Source organism: Vombatus ursinus, unplaced genomic scaffold (assembly GCF_900497805.2).
Source record: "Vombatus ursinus unplaced genomic scaffold, bare-nosed wombat genome assembly UNPS02014863.1, whole genome shotgun sequence".
NCBI classification, from domain to species: Eukaryota; Metazoa; Chordata; class Mammalia; order Diprotodontia; family Vombatidae; genus Vombatus; species Vombatus ursinus.
The window spans coordinates 30,522,330-30,540,498 of record NW_020954641.1 but is presented as its reverse complement, the minus strand read 5'-3'; the positions used below and the strand labels follow the sequence as shown (position 1 = coordinate 30,540,498).

The 18,169-nt window shown below is 42.7% G+C and overlaps 1 protein-coding gene across 3 annotated transcripts in view; it reads right to left on the bottom strand.

Moving 5' to 3' along the window:
* Positions 1-18,169, bottom strand: part of FAT2 (FAT atypical cadherin 2) — a 111,491-nt gene that overhangs the window by 78,375 nt on the left and 14,947 nt on the right. For all 3 annotated transcript variants that reach the window (XM_027841806.1, XM_027841807.1, XM_027841808.1), the window contains exons 2-3: positions 4,698-7,954; positions 3,970-4,284 (exon numbers count right to left, since the gene is read on the bottom strand). In XM_027841806.1, coding sequence (XP_027697607.1) covers positions 3,970-4,284; positions 4,698-7,941 — 3,559 coding nt within the window. In that variant the 5' untranslated portion in view covers positions 7,942-7,954. The remainder of the gene's footprint in view (positions 1-3,969; positions 4,285-4,697; positions 7,955-18,169) is intronic.

The following is an 18,169-nucleotide window of genomic DNA, read 5'->3' as shown; positions in this document are numbered from 1 at the left end:
TTAATTTATTTTTAGTTTTCAACAATCACTTCCATAAGCTTTTGAGTTTTAAATTTTCTCAACCCCTCTCTTCCCACCTCCCTCCCCAAGACGGCGTATTCCTTTTAAATGTATAATAAAGTTACCATGTAACTTTCTTTTTTCTTTTTTTTCTTCCTTCCTCCCTCCCCACCCTAGAGATGGCTACCATTAGAGACAGATATGTATATCGTTCTATGCGTACTTCTATTTATCAGTTCTTTCTCTGGATCTTTTGATAGATGAAAACTCTGAGGCCAAGAGAGGTGAAATAAGTTGCCCAAAGTCACATAAATAGTAAGAAGTAGAGTAGGGATACTCAATATAGGACTTGAAGGGAGTTCAGAGGCCATCTGGTACAAACTCCTCATTTAAAAGTTGGGAAACTGGGGCCTTCAGAGGTTAAATGATGTACTGATAGTCACACAAGTTATACATAAGCAATCAGAGAAGGGAATGGGACCCATGTTCTCTGATTCTGGAACCAATGCTCTTTCCAATTGGCTCTGAAGGGGTGTATGGAGTGTTCAAGGACAAATTCGTCCAAGAGCTACACTCTCAGGCCAAGCAGAAAGCATCTAATTTCCCTTCCCCATGGAAGCCCTACCACTACCTGAAGCCAGAACTCGTGCCCTGCCTAAGTGTTCTAGCTCACTGTCTCATGTTATAGTTATTTTATACACAGCTTATCCTCCCTCCAAGACCAAGGGTTCTTAACATGGGATCCATGAATTTCTAAAAAATATTTTTAAAACTATTTCAACATAACTATTATCCTTTATAATCCTAGGTATTTTATTTTATACATATAAAAACATTATTCTGAGGAGAGGTCCATAGGTTTTATCATACTGCAAAAGAAGTCCATGATACAAAAAAACATAAAGACCCCCTGTCCTAGACCATGAGTTCCTCAAGGGGAGGGACCATGTCCAACTGATCTTTATATCCCCCTTACTACTGAGGACACAGCTTACACAAAGTATGTGTTCGACATAAGTTTGGTGTATATTCAAAAGGATTTTGAATCATTATGATGATAGGAAAGATGGATGGGAATACTTTCCTTTGTCAGCCCCCAGGGGTAGGCAATGAATCTTCCAAGTCTGCTTTTTGGCGGTATGTTGGGGTTTTTTGTACCTGGCTGATTCTATTGCATTTTCAAACATACACCCTTCTGAAAATTACCTCTTCTCACTTCAGTTGGGTGGGAAGACGAAGACCAGGAACATCTCTATCCTGCAGGAAGCTATGCCAAACACTCCTGTCAGGGAGCTGTTGACAGTAATCAAAACCTGGCCCGCAGGGAGCTGAGCAGAAGGAACGCTCCCCAGTTCCACAGGTAAGAGAGGAAGAGGAGGTGTAGGGTAAGACAGGTAAGAGGCCTAGCATTCCCCAAAGGGCCTGTTCCAAACTGACCTGGTTATCTTTCCCTTCCAAAAATTCCTTTTCAAACTTTCTCATCCCTGTTCATGGTGGCACTATTCACCGGGTCTCCCATGTTCAAAACCTGTTTTTTGTAACCCTTTCTTCTTTTGAATATCTAATATCCAGTCAGTCACTAAGTCCTGGCAATTCTATTTTTAAATTATCTTTAACATCTATTCCCTCCCCTGTATTGTTCCTGCCACTACCCTGGCACAGGCCCTCTTTGACACCTGCCTTAACTACTGCAATAACTTACTTTATAGATCTTATTGCCTCAAGGTTCCCCCCCCCCAATGCTCCCCTCCTTCCAATTCATCTTTTAAACTGTTGCCAGAATAATCTTCCTTATACATGGGTTTATTTATGTTACCTCTGCTCACAAATCGCTAGTGCATCCCTATTGCCCACTGAGTAAAATTAAATATTTTGCCAGGATAAAAAGATTGGTTGCCTACTTTCTACCAATCTTTTCATATTATTCTTCTATGTTCTTCTGGAGCAGGGGTGGGGAACCTGTGGCCTTATGGCCACACGCGGCCTTCTAAATCCTTAAGTGTGGCCTTTTAATTGAACCCAAATTTTATTTGTTCTATAAAATTTAGATTCATTCAAAAGGCCACATTTAAAGATTTAGAAGGCCATGTATGGACTTAAGGCCACAAGTTCCCGACCTCTGCTCTAGAGGAAGACCTAGAGCAGGACATTTATTCAGTCCCTCAAACAGCTGAGAGTTTTGAGGAAGGTGGAGGCAATCCTTCTGAGCTATGCTGCCTCTTAGGAGGTAGCAGGACATAGGAGAAAGATCTTGGAGCTACTACTTGCTACCTGTGTGCCCATGGGTAGGAAAATTAACTTTGATGGGCTTTGGCTTCCTCATCTGTAAAATGAGAAGGTTGGACAAGATGACCTCTGCCCTACCAGCTGTAAATCTATGCTCTTGTGATATAATCCTATGATCTGTGACTTATTGGTCATGTAAAATTGGACAAGTCACTTCTATTTAAGCCTCAGTTTCTTCATCTGTAAACTAGGGGGGAAATTTGTAGTCCCTCCTGTACAGAGCTTTTGTGAAGAAAGGGTTTTGTAAAGTGATGGAGAATTAATTATGAGTGATGATGAAGATGATCATGATGATGAAGAAAACCACATATACTGCTGTCCTTGCTATGATGACCACCATCACAAAGCTCTGAGTTGTCTCTAACAGTAAGTATAGGCTACACTGAGCCATCTACACTCTCTCATCTATTTCTGCATTATTACTAACAACATCACCTTATATGCAGAGTATATCATGTGAAAATACAGGCTGGATGAATCAAAAGCCAGAATTAAGGTTACCGGGAGAAATATCAATAATCTCAAGTATGCAGATGATACAACTCTGATGGTAGAAAGTGAAGAGGAATTAAGAAGCCTCTTGATGAGGGTGAAAGAGGAAAGTATAAAAGCTGACTTGAAGCTTAACATCAAAAAAACTAAGATCTTGGCAACTGGTCCCATCACTTTCTGACAAATAGAGGGAGAAGAAATGGAAGCAGCATCAGATTTTATATTCTTGGGCTCAAAGATCACTCCAGACAACAACTGCAGTCATGAAATTAAAAGACTCTTGCTCTTTAGAAGGAAAGCTATGGAAGATCTGGACAGCATACTAAAAAGCAAAGACATCTCTTTGCTGACAAAGTCAAAACTACAGTTTTTCCAATGATAATGTATGGCTGTGAGAGTTGGACTACAAGGAAAGCTGAGTGCCACAAAATTAACGCTTTCGAATTGTAGTGCTGGAGAAGACATTGAGAGTCTTTTGGATCAAATTAGTCAATACTTAAATTAATTCAGGCTATTCAATTAAAGGTTAAATACTGAAGCTGAAGCTTAAATACTATGGCCACATGAGAAGATGGGATTCATTGGAAAAGACCCTGTTGTTGAGAAAGATTGAGGGCAAAAGGAAAAGGGAACAGCAGAGGATGAGATGAATAGATAGTGTGATGGAAGCAATGAACATGAACTTGTACAGACTTCAAGAGACAGTGGAGGACAGAAGGGTCTGGTGTATTATGGTTCATGGGGTCATGAAGAACCAGACATAACTGAACAATAAAAAAATACTAACAACATCCGTGAGCATTAATAATGGCCAAGATTAGAAGGTAGTCTTTGGCTGGGTTTAGGACTCTCTCTGAAACAAGGATTAGGGTTTATTCTGAGACAAGACGTAGGGCTTAGTCTTAGAGTTCAGCGTAAGGTCAGAGTTTATAGCTTAGTCTGGCATCAGGGCCTAGAGTTCAGGCTGGGATAAGGATCATGGGTTAGGGCTCAGCCTGAGTCAAGGGTCTGGACTAACTCACTGGGTTTGGTCACTTATTTCCAGATAAATCTAGACAAGTTACTTAACATTGCTGAATTCCCAAAGAGAACAAGGCAATGTGCCATCTTACCCTCCCTGGGAAAGAGGTATGCCCTGAGGATCCCAAAGGTTTTAGCTAGGCTGGTAGATATAAGGCTAACTTTCCTTACCTGTCAGAGAGTTAATGATGAAGAATCCTAAATTATTTCCACTGATGATATGGAATGTCAGCTTCCCTTTGGAGACAGTGTCTGGATCCCAGGCATCCAGTTGAAGGACAGAAGTATTCATAGGGGCATCTTCTTTGACTGAAGGGTAATAGACAGGCCTTGACATCTGGGGTGGGTTGTCATTAGTATCCATGACTTCAATATAGACTTCAGTCACAGAGGAGAGGGGCACAGACCCCTGATCCACAGCCAATACTGTCAGCCAATAGTGTGGAGTAAACTCTCGGTCCAGAGGCATCATGGTCTGGATCATCCCTAGGAAATAAGTGAAAGCCTTCAACCAGGCACCTAGACTTGCATTAGGTATCATGGAATCACAAAGCCAGGAGGGACCTTAGATTATAAAATGTCAGAATTGAAAGGAATCTTAGAATTGAAACATAGAATGTTAGACCTGGGAGAGACATCATGTGATAGAATGTCAGAGCTGAAAGAGATCTTAAAATATAGAACACAGATTGCTTGAGCAGGAAGGAAACATGCAAGAACAGAGCTGAAAGGGACTTAAAAAACAGAGAACTTTGTTAGAATTGAAAGGGTCCTTAGAGATAAATCCCCTCAAATCTTAAAGACCAAGAAACTAAGGCTCACAGTGAGGAAGTGACCTATCAAAGCCAGACCTCCTAACTTCCAGTCCAGGACTCTTTCTACTATATTGTGATGCCTACCTGTGTCCCGATCAATGCTGAAAGTGGCAAGGTCAGTACCATCTCGAAAGAAGTACTGGATTACCCCATCCTGGCCAATGTCAGCATCCTGGGCAGTGACTGACATCACTAGTGTCCCCGGGAGGCTGGTCTCTTCCACCTGGCCCTGGTATACAAAGGAGGCGAAGTGAGGAGGATGCAAGTTCTCATTCACATCCAGAACTGTTACTTGTACGTGGCAGGATGACCCACGGGCCATGGGCTTTCCACCATCACTAGCCCACAGGCTCAAGTTATACCAGGTCTTCTTTTCAAAGTCCAGCTCCCGCTCCAGGCTCAACGCTCCTGTTAGTGGATCCAGTCCAAAAGTTCTCTGAGCATCATCCATCAATGTGTACTTCACCTCTCCCCCAGGGCCCAGGTCTGGGTCAAAGGCCTCCAGAAAGGTCAGGACAGTCCCCAGGGGCAAATCCTCAGGGACCTTCACTTGACTCAATTCTGGGATGCATTGTGGGGTATTGTCATTGACATCACTTAGTGTTACTACTAGGTTTGTGATAGAAAAGAGCTGATGACCCACCTTTGCCTGGTCTCGTGCCTCTACCTTGAGCACATACTGAGGCTGTGATTCCCTATCCAAAGACCCTGTGACCACCACCTCACCAGTGAGGGCATGAAGGGAAAATTTATCTGTGGGGCTCAGCAGGGTGTAGCAGACTCTCCCATTGTCATCCTTGTCAGCATCTTCTGCTTTCATCTGTGCGATTGTGGTCCCCACTTCCGTATCCTCTCGGATCTCTACCTGATATCCACCAGGGGGGAATCTGGGTGTGTTATCATTCTCATCCCCAACATTCACTGCCAGCTGCTTCCAGGATGATTTCTGGGGAGTGCCGAGGTCATACACAGTCACATTTAGGATGTAGAAACTGGTGGCCTCATGATCCAAGGGAGCAGCCACTTTGAGCAGTCCTGTCTCCAATTCAACATCAAAACGGCTCTCTTCATTGCCCCCTGCAAGGACATAGACCAGTTTTCCATTGAAGCCAGTGTCAAGGTCAGAAGCAGTCAGGTGTGCAACTGTGGTATTGATGGGGACACCCTCTAAGATGTCAATGGACCGAGGGAAGTGGTCCTCAAACTGAGGGGTGTAGTGGTTGATGTGGTATGTGCTTAAGGAGGTGAACTCCTCAGAACTAGGTTCCTGGATCTGAGACCCAACAGAGTGGATGATGGTCTCTGTGAGATGCTTTAGCACACCTGTTTCTTCACATTGCATGTGGACTGGAGAGCCTGAGGCCATTACAGTGACATTCAAAGATGTAGGCAAAGCATAATTATCCCCATCGAAGGCAGTGATTTCCAGGGAATAATGCTGACCAGGAGGAAGGCTTTTAAAGGAACGTTTGAGGGAAACCACTCCAGAGAAATGGTTCAGGTCAAAATACTCCAACTCATTGCCAGACACAATCTCATATCTCAGGTTCAGAAGCTCATCCATGTCTATGGCTGAGAGGGTCACTACTCTCTCTCCCACCCGTAGGTCCCAAGGGACGGTACCATTGCAGTTGGCATTCTCAAACATTGGTTGGTTGTCATTTAGATTGTTGAGCATGAGTGAGATGGAAACCTCACTCTCCCGGTGGAATGGGGATCCCCAGTCCGATGCCCAGACCCGGAAGGTATAAAGCCTTTGCATGAGCTCATAGTCCATCAGTTTGGAAGTGAATATGACCCCAGAATAGGGGTCTATGGTGAAAGGGACAGTTCTTGGGCCAGTGATAGAATAAGTGACAAAGCCATTCTCCCCACGGTCTTGGTCCGTGGCAGTAACAGTTAGGATGCTGGTCCCAGGAGGAAGATTTTCATCAAATGTGCCATGGTAAGAAGATTGAGAAAAGACAGGGGCATGATTGTTACAGTCAATGATGTCAATGACCACTGTAGTGGAAGCTTGGCCCAAAGTAGTTCCAACATGTAGCTGATATCTGGCTCGATCACGAAAGTCCATCAACCTTGTGGTGGTTATCAGCCCAGTTCGAGAATTAATCTTGAACACTGAGCTCTCTGAGGTAGACTTCAGAATATATTGCAGACTTGGGAAGGTTGGGGTGACTTTAACCACCACAACACGACTTCCCGGAGGAGAAAATTCACTGAGTTGGACTCTGTAAATGGTCTTTTCAAACCTGGCTGAGGCTATTTTGGAAGGAGGTAAATGGATGCCCCTGATTTGGGAATACAAAGGTGGTTTTCCTCCACCTTTGGCCTGAAGACTAAGGTTGAATCCATGACGATATTCCAACCAATCAATGTCTTTGATGGATACTAATGTAAACTTATTGCTCCCAACATATGATTTAATAACTTTGAAATTCTTCCCTGGGTCTCCATCCACAATGTTCACTACTTCAATCCCAGCCTCTGAACCATTTGTATCCACCATGAGTGTGGCATAGGCATTGTCCTCAGTGTCATCCTGTGGTGTCACCACTACTGAAGAAATAGCTGGTGGCTTCTTGGGAGATGGATCCACCTGGATGATCAGAGAGGCCAGGTTGCCAAATCCATTGCCCTCAGAGATCTTCCGCATGCGGTCCACAGCCAGCACCTGAAGTTCATGTCTCCCCTTCCAGGTGGCATTAAGTTTTCGAGTCACGGTCACTACACCACTGGTGGGATGGACTGTGAACAACTCTGACCTGGCATTGAAGGCATAATAGAAGTCAGCATTCTGGCCAAGGTCAGCATCAGTAGCGCTTACCATGCAGATGGCACTTTTGAGAGGGGTGTCTTCAGGGATGGCAACCTTATAGGATGGGGGAGAGAACAACGGCTTTAAGTCATTTTGATCTAAGATGCGGACCAGCACATGAGTTGAAGCTTCATACCCCATAGTCTGTTCTGTAGCTTGAATGACAAGTGTGTAGCTGTCACACACCTCCCGGTTCAAAATCGCTGTGTTGCCACTTTTGGTTCTTATCCTCAGAAAGCAGAAACTGCCGACCACGTGCTCCTCTGTTTTGAATACATTAGCCAGATCTCCTGAGGCAATGCGGTATCTCACTACCATCTGGGGCTCTGCCAAGTAGACGCCCATCTTGCCAAGACTCTCCACGTAGGTCTTGGGAGCTGAGTTCTCATAGATGGTGGCATTGTACACGGGGTGGGTGAAGTGCAAGGTTGATGGATTAGGGCTCTCCTGGAGCCTCTCACAGGACAAGCAGCGAAACAGAAGGACAAAACCCAACACTATGATGGCCATTGTGAGGAATCACCTGAATGGAAACAGAAATAGGTATGAATGAGTTGATGGGAAAGAGCCCCAGTGGGAAAAAGAATTAGCATGAAATTAAGTACAAAAAAGAGAAAGAAAAATGGTACGGATAAGAACATTCAATATGTCACTACGAAATCCATTTGAACAACTTGGCTCCACAGCCTACAGGATAAAATACAAACTCTTGGGTTTAGCATTCAAAACCCTCCACAATCTGCTTCTCATCTACCTGTCCAAACTTATCTCCCAAGTACTCTTCGCAGACTTTTTCTCTGCTCAAGCTGCACTGGACTCCTAGGTGTTTCTCAGTCTTGTCCTGCAATGTCCTGCTTCTTTGAATTTGTATAGAAGAATAAGCATGATAAACAACCATATTCAACAACAACAACAGAAATCCCTTGGTTTTTAATGAGTTGAGATGCTATGTTCAACCAAACATTTACTTACTAACCTATCAGAGGCCAGTAAGGATGCTTTAAAGGCAAAGAGAAGGTACAGAGGAAAGGACTAGGAATTGAGAGGCCTGGATTTGAGTAATGGTTCTGTCACCTAATCATTATGTGACCTTGGGCAAGTCCCTCTGCCTCTCTGAGTCTCAGTTTCCCCATCTCTGTAAAATCTTTAGGGGTTGAACTAAATGTCTTCTGAGCTCCTTTCAACCTGAGTCTATATTCTGTGAATACTCTCCCACATGCTTACATGTGGATAGACTTAAAGCATGCAGATGCCTAAAACACCCACCACCATCTTCAACTGCTGAAATTCATCTTTTCCTCCAAGACTCAGCTCAAGGTACCGCATCTTCCAGGAAACTTTTCCTGGTAGCGCCAACTGAAAGTGATCTCTTCCTCCTCAAATTGTCTTAACACTCTTTGTCTGAATCCGTCTTTTTCCCCCTTCCATCACTTTCTACTTGGTATCATACTTTATGTGTGTAGATAACCTTTCCCCTTTATTAGGTTATGAAGAAAGCAACTGGGTAGTATTAAAGCTTTAAAAAAAAACAAATCCTTTGTATTCCCTGCTGCCTAGAACAGGCTTGGCATATGGTGAGCACTTAATTAATATCTGTGGAACTGAACTCCTGAACAATGCCACTTAAATCTATTCCCCAAATAAAATCAAAGTCTTAAGGGAAACCTGGCAAATATTAACATGGCAGAATCCTGGGGCTGGAAAATTTGGAAGCTATCCTGCTGCTGTCTCCAGGCAGGACTACACCTAATCCAGCGCTGAAAAGAATCCAGAGATGGAGACTTTATCTTCCTTGTGTATCCTCCTCATCTTTCCCATTTCTGAAATTTTTTCCTTCAGTATAATGGGAAAGAGCATCCGACCAGGAATTCTAGTCCTGGATCTGTTGATTCCTCTGTGTAATCTGTGATAAATCACAGTCTCAGCACCTATTGCCTCACCTGCAAAAAGGAAACAAAAATATCTGCCCCACCAACCTTGCCAAGTTGCTGTGAGAATCTAATGTGATAACGCAACCATTCTGACAAAGTATCCTAATATAAGGTGCTATTGTTGTTATCTGGCCAAGGTCACACAACCAGTAAATGACAGAACCAAGATAAGGATCTAGGTCTCCAGTCCTTGGCAGCTGAGTGTGAGAATGGGGCTAAACATCCCTGGGGCAGTGTCTCAGGGGATATTTTCAATGGGAGTCCCAGAGTGGGTGCTGCCTCTGAGTATAGTCTGACATTTATCCAGGCTGGCACAGAGTGGCCTTCCAGGTGTTAAATGCATTCCTGGGTAGAACAGGAAGGACTTGTTTCTCCAGGTGCCTCTTGTCTTCAGAGACCAGGAAGAGTTAAATTTCCAGGCTACAGGGACTGGAAAGCCTCAAGTCCAGGAGGCTGCTGGCAGTGACTGTCTCCCCAAGAGCATGCCATAGAGACTGGGGGTGGGGGTCAGGGCAGAGACAGTCCTACAAAGATACTCTAGAGCTTGGGGCAGGACTGGGTGTCTTATATGCACCTTCCCCTCCCCCTCAAACGCACACCCCCCCCCACCACCTCATACTTAGGACTCCTCTGGAAACCCCCAACCCCAAGAGAATCAGTAGGGACAAAGTCTATATTCGTAACACACCCTTTATGGCCCCAACTCAACTCACAGCAGCACTGGCTAATCTCTAGGCACCAGGATGTGAGGAGACACCTAAGTGGAGTTATTACTCTGTCTCATGGCACCACAGAAGCAGATGTTTCTTCCATTCATCAAACTCTGGTGAGGTCCTTAGCCACCATCCCTCTGCTCCTTAGTCTTAGGCACACTGTCACCAGCTCAGGATAGACCTTGGCGCATGTATGGCCTCCTCTAACTTCTTTGCCTCCTTGGTATGCTGAAAATCTTCCCACTCACCCAGGTCAGCAGCAGTACAGGGCAGGCTTCAACAGGCTCAGCCTTCCAGCTGCTGCTGCAGCAAACCTGCCTTGCTGAGCAGTTCCTACAAGGATAGGGGTGTAGGAAGGCGGGGACAGGGGAGAGGGGCTCAGCACAAGATTGGAGGGAAGAGGACACAGTGCCTGGGACTGCTGAGCTGCATGTACATAGAAGCCAGCATCTGTGAATATGTATGTACTCCCCTTTAGTAATCATATCTAGGCCCATTGGAAGTAGGCAGGCGGGCATACTTCTGACACCCTCTCTCTCTGTAGAACACGTGGAGGCCACCAGCCCCTCAATGACTAGAACATATCAGAGCAGGAGGCCTGGGGGACAAGGGGTAGGGCCAGACTAGTGCCCTATGGCCAGAATTTAAGTTGGCAAGTGGCCACCACACAACCACTAGCAATACAGGGAAACAAAGCCCACCTGCTGCAGCAACAAGCAAAGGCTTGTCAGGGGTTGTGCCTAAGGCTCAGTTTGCTTTTCAGATCCCGAAAGAAAGGTGAACATAGGTCAACACGTGTACCTTTATGCATGTATGTTGGTATTTGTGCATGCACATATATGGAGGTATTTTATATGACCATATACATGTGTGTGAATGTACGTCTATGTATAAGTATGTGTAGTTGAAGGCTTTAAGAATATCCATATGGAAATATATCAGAAGAAAAGACTCAGAGGTTGAAAGGTACTCAGGGAACATTTAATCCAACCCCTCTATTTTACAGATGGAGAAACTAAGGCCCAGAGAAGCAGAGAGACTTCCCCAAGGTTACATAGTGACCTTAAGTGACAGGGTCAGTACTAAAGCCCCTGTCTCCTAATTCCTGATCCTTTCTACTACACCTTCTCTTTGTCTTTAAAACATCTTTGTTGGCCTCTGTTTGTTTACCAAGTAAATGTTTGATCGAACATAGCATCTCAACCAATTAAACACTTGGGGATAGTTTTAGTTCAGGATAATTCCTGGGCAGTAGACACTGACAGCTATATCTGTAAATTGTCCTAAAAGAGACAGGAATTCATGCTGTCCCTTTCCATTGCGTGTCTGGAACCCCTCAGTCACTACCAGAACACTAGGTCTATTAAGTCTGCCAGAAGGAACACAGTATGATAAAAGTTAGCTGGCACCAGAAAGGACTTTAAGGAATATTGAATCCAATCCCTTTATCCTACAGAGAAAGAAACTGAGGCCTAAATTCATTGAATAACTTTTTTTAAAGTCACACAGGCAGTAAAAGTTGGAGCCAGGATTTGAAACAACTCAGAAGACTTCAAATGCAATGTTCTTGATTTAAGGTCAAACTACGCTTTATGTTACAGATGCCTCTGACCAAATGTTTCAGAAGTCTCAAATACTCGTCTAAGCAACGACATTCTTATCCATCACTCACATGAGTGCCAAGGAACAGCTAGGTCATTCTCAGCTTCACCAGTAATAACAGCCTTTCCTCTATCCTCAGAGCTTCCTATTTCCCAGGCATTAATTAGTAACCCACACAATACCTCTGGGAAACATCTGCCCTTCTATGCCCATTTCACAGATAAGGAAACTATGATTCCAATGGCTTGCCCAAGGCCACCCATACAGTCAGTAACATCAGACACTTAGGGTTTCCTGAAACCTGAGTTCCTCCAAGTTTCCCAGGCTGCAGTATCAATGAGGTAAGATATTTGAGGCTCGGTGATACTGTCATGAAAGTAGATGAAGTACAAAAATTTCATTACTGGCCTTATTCCCCTACTGGATAGGCCAGGAAAAGGCTATGTGTCTCTCTCTCAATCAGGGTGAAGTTGGTCTTCCATGACCTTAGACTTCCCTTCCGGTACCCCTTTTCTACTCTTCCTGCCATCCCAGGGGTCCAGGTCCCTCCAGTACTTTCTCCCACCCAGCCCCTAGAGAATTTTGCCTTAGGAAAAGAGTGGGTAACTCCATTCAAACTGAAATGTCAATGACAGATAATGGCTTAATGGGTAACTTCTTCTTGGCATTCAAAGCTCTATAAAGTGACTCCAATCTCCCTTTCCCATCTTATCTCATTGTTTTTCCCTTAAGAAAGATCCAGTGTGGTATATTGGACCATTAGACTTGGAGCTTAAATGCTTGAATTTAAATCCAGGTCTGCCATTTAGTATAACCCTGAACAAATCAGTTTTTCTCTTTGAGCTGCAGTTTCCTCATCTATAAAGTAAAAGGACATTGCCCCAGGGGAAATAATCATACTTACGCTACCTAAGGCCTCATAAGGTTGTTGAGAAGAATGTTGTAAACCTGAAAGTTATGGAAATATGAACTAACAACTAACAACATAGACACTTTATGTTCCAATTAAATTGGGCTTCTCATCATCCCATTCTTAGACTGCCCTCGCATCTCTCTGCCTTTGCTCATATAATCCACAAAGTCATATAACGTGGGTCATATGGAGCATACACAGATATTCCAACTCTTTTCTGCTGAATACATATGGGACTCGGTCCTTGAGCCCTTTGGGGATGACAAACTTGCTGGCTGCCATTTTGGTATGGTGATGAAAATCTGAGTGGTCACTTGTTCTTCCCTTGCCCCATGCATGACACTGGTGACCTCATGAGTTCCAGAGGTCCAGAAATCATGGGTCCAATGAGTAGAGCTCACTGGTAACCAGGTAAGCTTCTGCGTCAGAGAAGACAATCACCAACAAAAGGAAGAGGCCAAGCCTTTGGTCTGCCTTGGACAAAGACATGCACTTTGGAGTAGAAAGAATACAGAATGGAGATGTGGAGTGTAAACTGCCTAGTCAGCAGCCCTGCAAACTGCTTCATGTTTAAATAAGATTAAACAGCCTCTCAGTAGATTATAAAAGTAGTTATGTCAAGTTACTAAATCCATTTTAAGTCACTCTGTCAATGTGTGATATCTTCTGTATCTTTTAACATTTCTTGGTATGTAGGAAATAAATATCTGTCCCATGCCTGATTCAAATTGTACATTATGTATCTTTTTATTCCACCCCACATACACTTCCCCCCAACCTAGACATGAGCTGAAACCAATGAGCCAGGCTTTTATCAGTGGTCAGGCGCCCCCAGGACTGAACCTGATGCTGACTGGATGTGTGAGTCCACTGTAGAGGGGCTCCATTTGTGGGGAAGGGAGTGGGTACATGCCCCAGACACTCAGAACCAACAGCAGTTCCATAGTGTTAGACAGAGGGTACATTCTCCACCTCTTGAAATCCCTTCCTTCATGCCCTACTCAGTTGCTACCTCCTTCCTGATGCCTTCCTTGATGCTTGATCAACTCTAAAGTGTTTTAAAACTGTAACTTATAATGATGAGATTTGTTTTTCTTAAATTTCTTATAGCACTTTGCCTGAACTTTGTACTCATCAGTCTGTTTCCTATCTTGGTTATTTGTGTATATCCTATATCCCTTCTAAAAGACTGTAAACTCTTTGAAAGCAGACACTGTCTTTTTTTGTCTTTGAAAAAGATCATCCCAAACAATGAACATACTGCTTTACATGTACTATAGAAGGCACCTTTTACAATAACTATAGAACTGAATTTTAAAAGGATGCATGGACAGTTAAATTTCAGGCTGCACTAAGATTTTTTTTTAATTTTTCCCTTAAATAAATAAAAATATCATTTATTATTGCCAGGTATTTTTTTAAGGCAAAGTGACCTTCTTAGTGTGCCTAAAATCCTCAAACCTAGGTGGTTATAGTCTTCGTCCATGTATAAAGCTGGCCCTGCTCATACTGCTGAGAGTCAAGCAGTCACTGTCTGCTCCAAGGTCACATTTTTCTAGGGGAGAAGGTTGGGGAAAGAGACTGCCATGATTTTGGGGAGATACCTAAGGAGGAAAATCAACTATGAATCCTAGGAATGGAACAACCATGGCTCCTGAGCCCTTTGCTTGGATTAATGGCAGGTCTACCCTGACCAGAAGGCCAGAAGATATCCTTAATATTAGGGTATGCCTAACAAAGTCACAAGAGAGGTAAGTAAAGCTTGTGTTTGATGCCCCTTCTGTACAACTGAAATTTAGAAGTCACCTTGAAGAAATCCTTCCCTTCTTTGGTGTAAGTTGCCTCATCAGTAAAAATGCTATACTCTGCTATGTTCTCTCTTACTTCCAACAAATACTATTTTCAAAAAAAGACCTAAAGTCCATCACACTGAGGTGTGGATGACTAAGAACAGCTTCTGGCAGAAGTGGGAGAGATGGATACGCATTTTAACTAGGATCACAAACTGAATGACAATAATACCTACATGTATAGGACATTCTAGAGCTTTCTCACAGTGATAAGGTAGTTGTTGCTGCTGTTTGTCCTTCATTCTCGAAGAGGACCAAAGACATCATGAGGGTGATGTCTTTGACTTTGCAGTGAATTGGATTTAAGTGAGGCAGAGCACCAGTCTCACAACTCCTATGAGGTAAGTAGTACAGATATTATACTCCCCATTTTAAATAAGAAATTAACCTCAAAGGAGTTAGGCATTTGCCCAAGATTTTGAAGCTAGTAAGAGTCTGAGCCCAAACTGGAACCAAGTTTTTTCTGACTCCATGTCTAGGGATCTTAGAACTACATCATATCACCATCATCTGAATAATGGTGAATAATGCATGTGGGGTTTTTTTTCCCAGTAAATAAACAGAAATACAGCATTCACAGAACTCAGTATAACATCAAATGTAGAGGAGGGAGAATTCTCAAACCCTTAAGTCAGATTGTGTGAGTAGATGGTAGAGATTTTCCAAGAAATTTCCTAGATCTTCAAGTCCTACTCTGAACAAGGCTATGCCTGGGCTCTGCCCTGATACCACTACCCAAAACTCTCTCTTTGGTAAACCAATAGAGAGGTCGCCAGATCTCATCAAGTTCAAGGTCCTTCTGCACCGGAGTCATGGCAGGGAGAGGCTGGCTGCACCCCTCCACCCAAATAGCATGTCCCAAATCAAGCTGCTCCTTCCAGAGTCAAAGATCACCCCACGAAGTGTCAAAGGAGCGAATCTTGGGTTTCCAAGTAAGTTTGCCTCTCTCATCTAAACTCTCTAGGTTATTACCATCCACGCTGTCTATTAGTTCTCCTTGGAACCAAAATCACACAATTTGCAGGTACCTCAAAGGTCATAAAGTCTGGCCTCCTAACCAAAGTAGTGATCTTCTCTGCAGCACCCCAACAAGTCATCACGTAACCTCTGCTTAAATATCTCCCAAGGCAAGCCATTCTATTATTAGACAGCTTTGAATGTTAGAAAATTCTTCCTTGTACTAGAGCAGTAGTCCTGGAGTCAAGAAGATCTGAGTTCAAATTTCCTCAGACACTTACTAGCTCTGTGACTGTGGGCAAGGCACTTAATTTCTGTTTGACTCAGTTTTTTCATCTGTAAAATGGGTACAATAATAGCACCTACCTCTCAGGGTAGTTGCGAAGATAAAATGAACATCAAATGAGAATAATAATTGTAAAGTGCTTAGCACAGTGCCTGGCACACAGTAAGCACCATATAAATGTTAGGTATTACTATTATCATTATACTGAGTAAAATATGCATCCTTGAAACTTCCCACCATTGTTTTCTGATTCTTTCCTCTAGCAGAATACGTCAAATCCCTTTCCATGTGCCAGGCCTCAGAATTTTTGAAAGCAATTATTATGTTTCCCTAAGTCTTCTCTTCTCCAGGAGAAAAGCAGTATGTTATGATGGTAGTAGTACTGGTCTCTGGGTTTGGCTCTTGCCTCAGATATTTACAAACTAGTAACCTTGGACCTCTCTGAGCTTCATTCAGTATTCTCATCTGCAAAATGGGGATAATAACAGGGAAAATGTATTGTGAGGCTCAAACAACATACCATATGCAAAGCATGATGTAATCATAAGCATATTGGAGGAACAAAGAAGAAATTGCTTTCAGATCTATGGATAGGGGAAGAATTCATGTCCAAACAAGAGATAGAGAGACTCACAGAAGATGAAATAGATGATTTTGATTAAATTAAATTTTAAAAGTTTTTGCATAAACACAATCAACGCAGATGAGATTAGAAAGGAAATAGTTAACTGGGGGGAAATCTTTGCAGCAAGTTTCTCTAATAAAGTTCTCATTTGCAAAATATATAGGGAACTGATTCAAATTTATAAGAATAAGAGTCATTCTCCAATTGACAAACAAAGGGTATTAATAGACAATTCATAAAGGAAGAAATTTGATTTATGAATAGCCATGAAAAAATTCTCTAATCACTAATAATTAGAAAAATGCAAATTAAAACAACTTTGAGGTACCCATAGATCTCCCACCCATAGATTGAATTTGGCAAAACCTAATTTTAAAAAATGACAAATGCTGGAGGATCTTTGGGAAATCAGGCACACTGGTGCACCTTTGGTGGAGCTCTGAATTGGTACTTATTCTGGAAAGCAATTTAGAACTATACCCCCAAAGTTACTAAACTGGTATGTAATAACTTATTTACCTTTGACTCAGTGATACTGCTACTATACCCCAAAAGAGATCAGAAAAAGAGGAAAACGTTCTGTATGTATAGGAATATTTCTTTTTGTGATGGCAAAGAACTGGAAACCAAGGAGGTACTCATCGACTGGGGTAGCTACATGGCACAGTGGATAGAATGTTAGGACTGGAATCAAGAAGACTCATCTTCCTGAGTTCAATTTTGGCCTCAGACACTTACTAACTGTGTGACCCTGGGCAAGTCACTTAACCCTGTTTGCCTCAGTTTCCTCATCTGTAAAAATGAGCTGAAGAAGGAAATGGCAAACCCACTCCAGTATCTTGGCCAAGAAAACCCCAAATGGGGTCACGGAGAGTCAGACACAATTGAAATGACTCGACAACAACAACTTATCAATTGAAGAAGGGATAAACAAACAATGGCATGTGAGTGTAAGGGAATACTATTGTACCACAAGAAATAATGAAAATGGATGGTCTCAAAGAAATCCGGGAAAATTTGTACGAAATGATGCAGAGGGAAGTGAGCAGAACCCTAAGGACAAATTGTATTACAACAACAATATTATAAAAATGAACATTTTAAAAGACTTAAGATTAATGCAATGATCAACTATGATTACAAAGAACTAAAGATGAAGAATACTAGTCACCTCCTGAGAGGTTTTAGTCCTTTCATCATCCTGATCATCATACTCTCTTACTTCAGCTTGTCAATGTCCTTCCTTGTCAAAACTGAACACAGTGCTGAGATTGAACCCAACTAAGGCAGAGATCAGTAGGGCTATCAATTGTCTCATACTAGATATTAATTTTTCACTAATGCAGCCTAAGATCCTCACCACCCTTTTTGGCTGCCACCTCCCACTACTGACTCATTTTAAGGCTGGAGCCACTAAAACTCCCGTGTCTTTTTCACATGAAATTTTTTCTTAGCATGCCTCCTCTATCTTGCACAATTGATTTTTGGGACTCAAGTACTTAACATTTATCCCTAATTAAATTTCATCTTTTTATAATTGGCTCATTGTTGCAAATCCTTTGAAGTCTTTGACGATCCTGATCCCATCATGTAAGGCATTAGATAACCCACTGAGCTTCTTGTCATTGGAAATCTGAGAAATATGCTATCTATGCCTTCATCTAAGGCATTGATGAAAATGTTGACCACCACAGAGCCAAGTACAGAAAGCCCTATGGTTATCATTAGAAACCTCTCTCCCAGGTTGATATCCATCCACTAATTAATGATCTTTGAGTTCAATCTTTTAGCTAGTTCTGTACCCACTAAACATGTGTCCAGCTCACATCTCTCCATCTTGCATTCAAGAATATTGTGATTC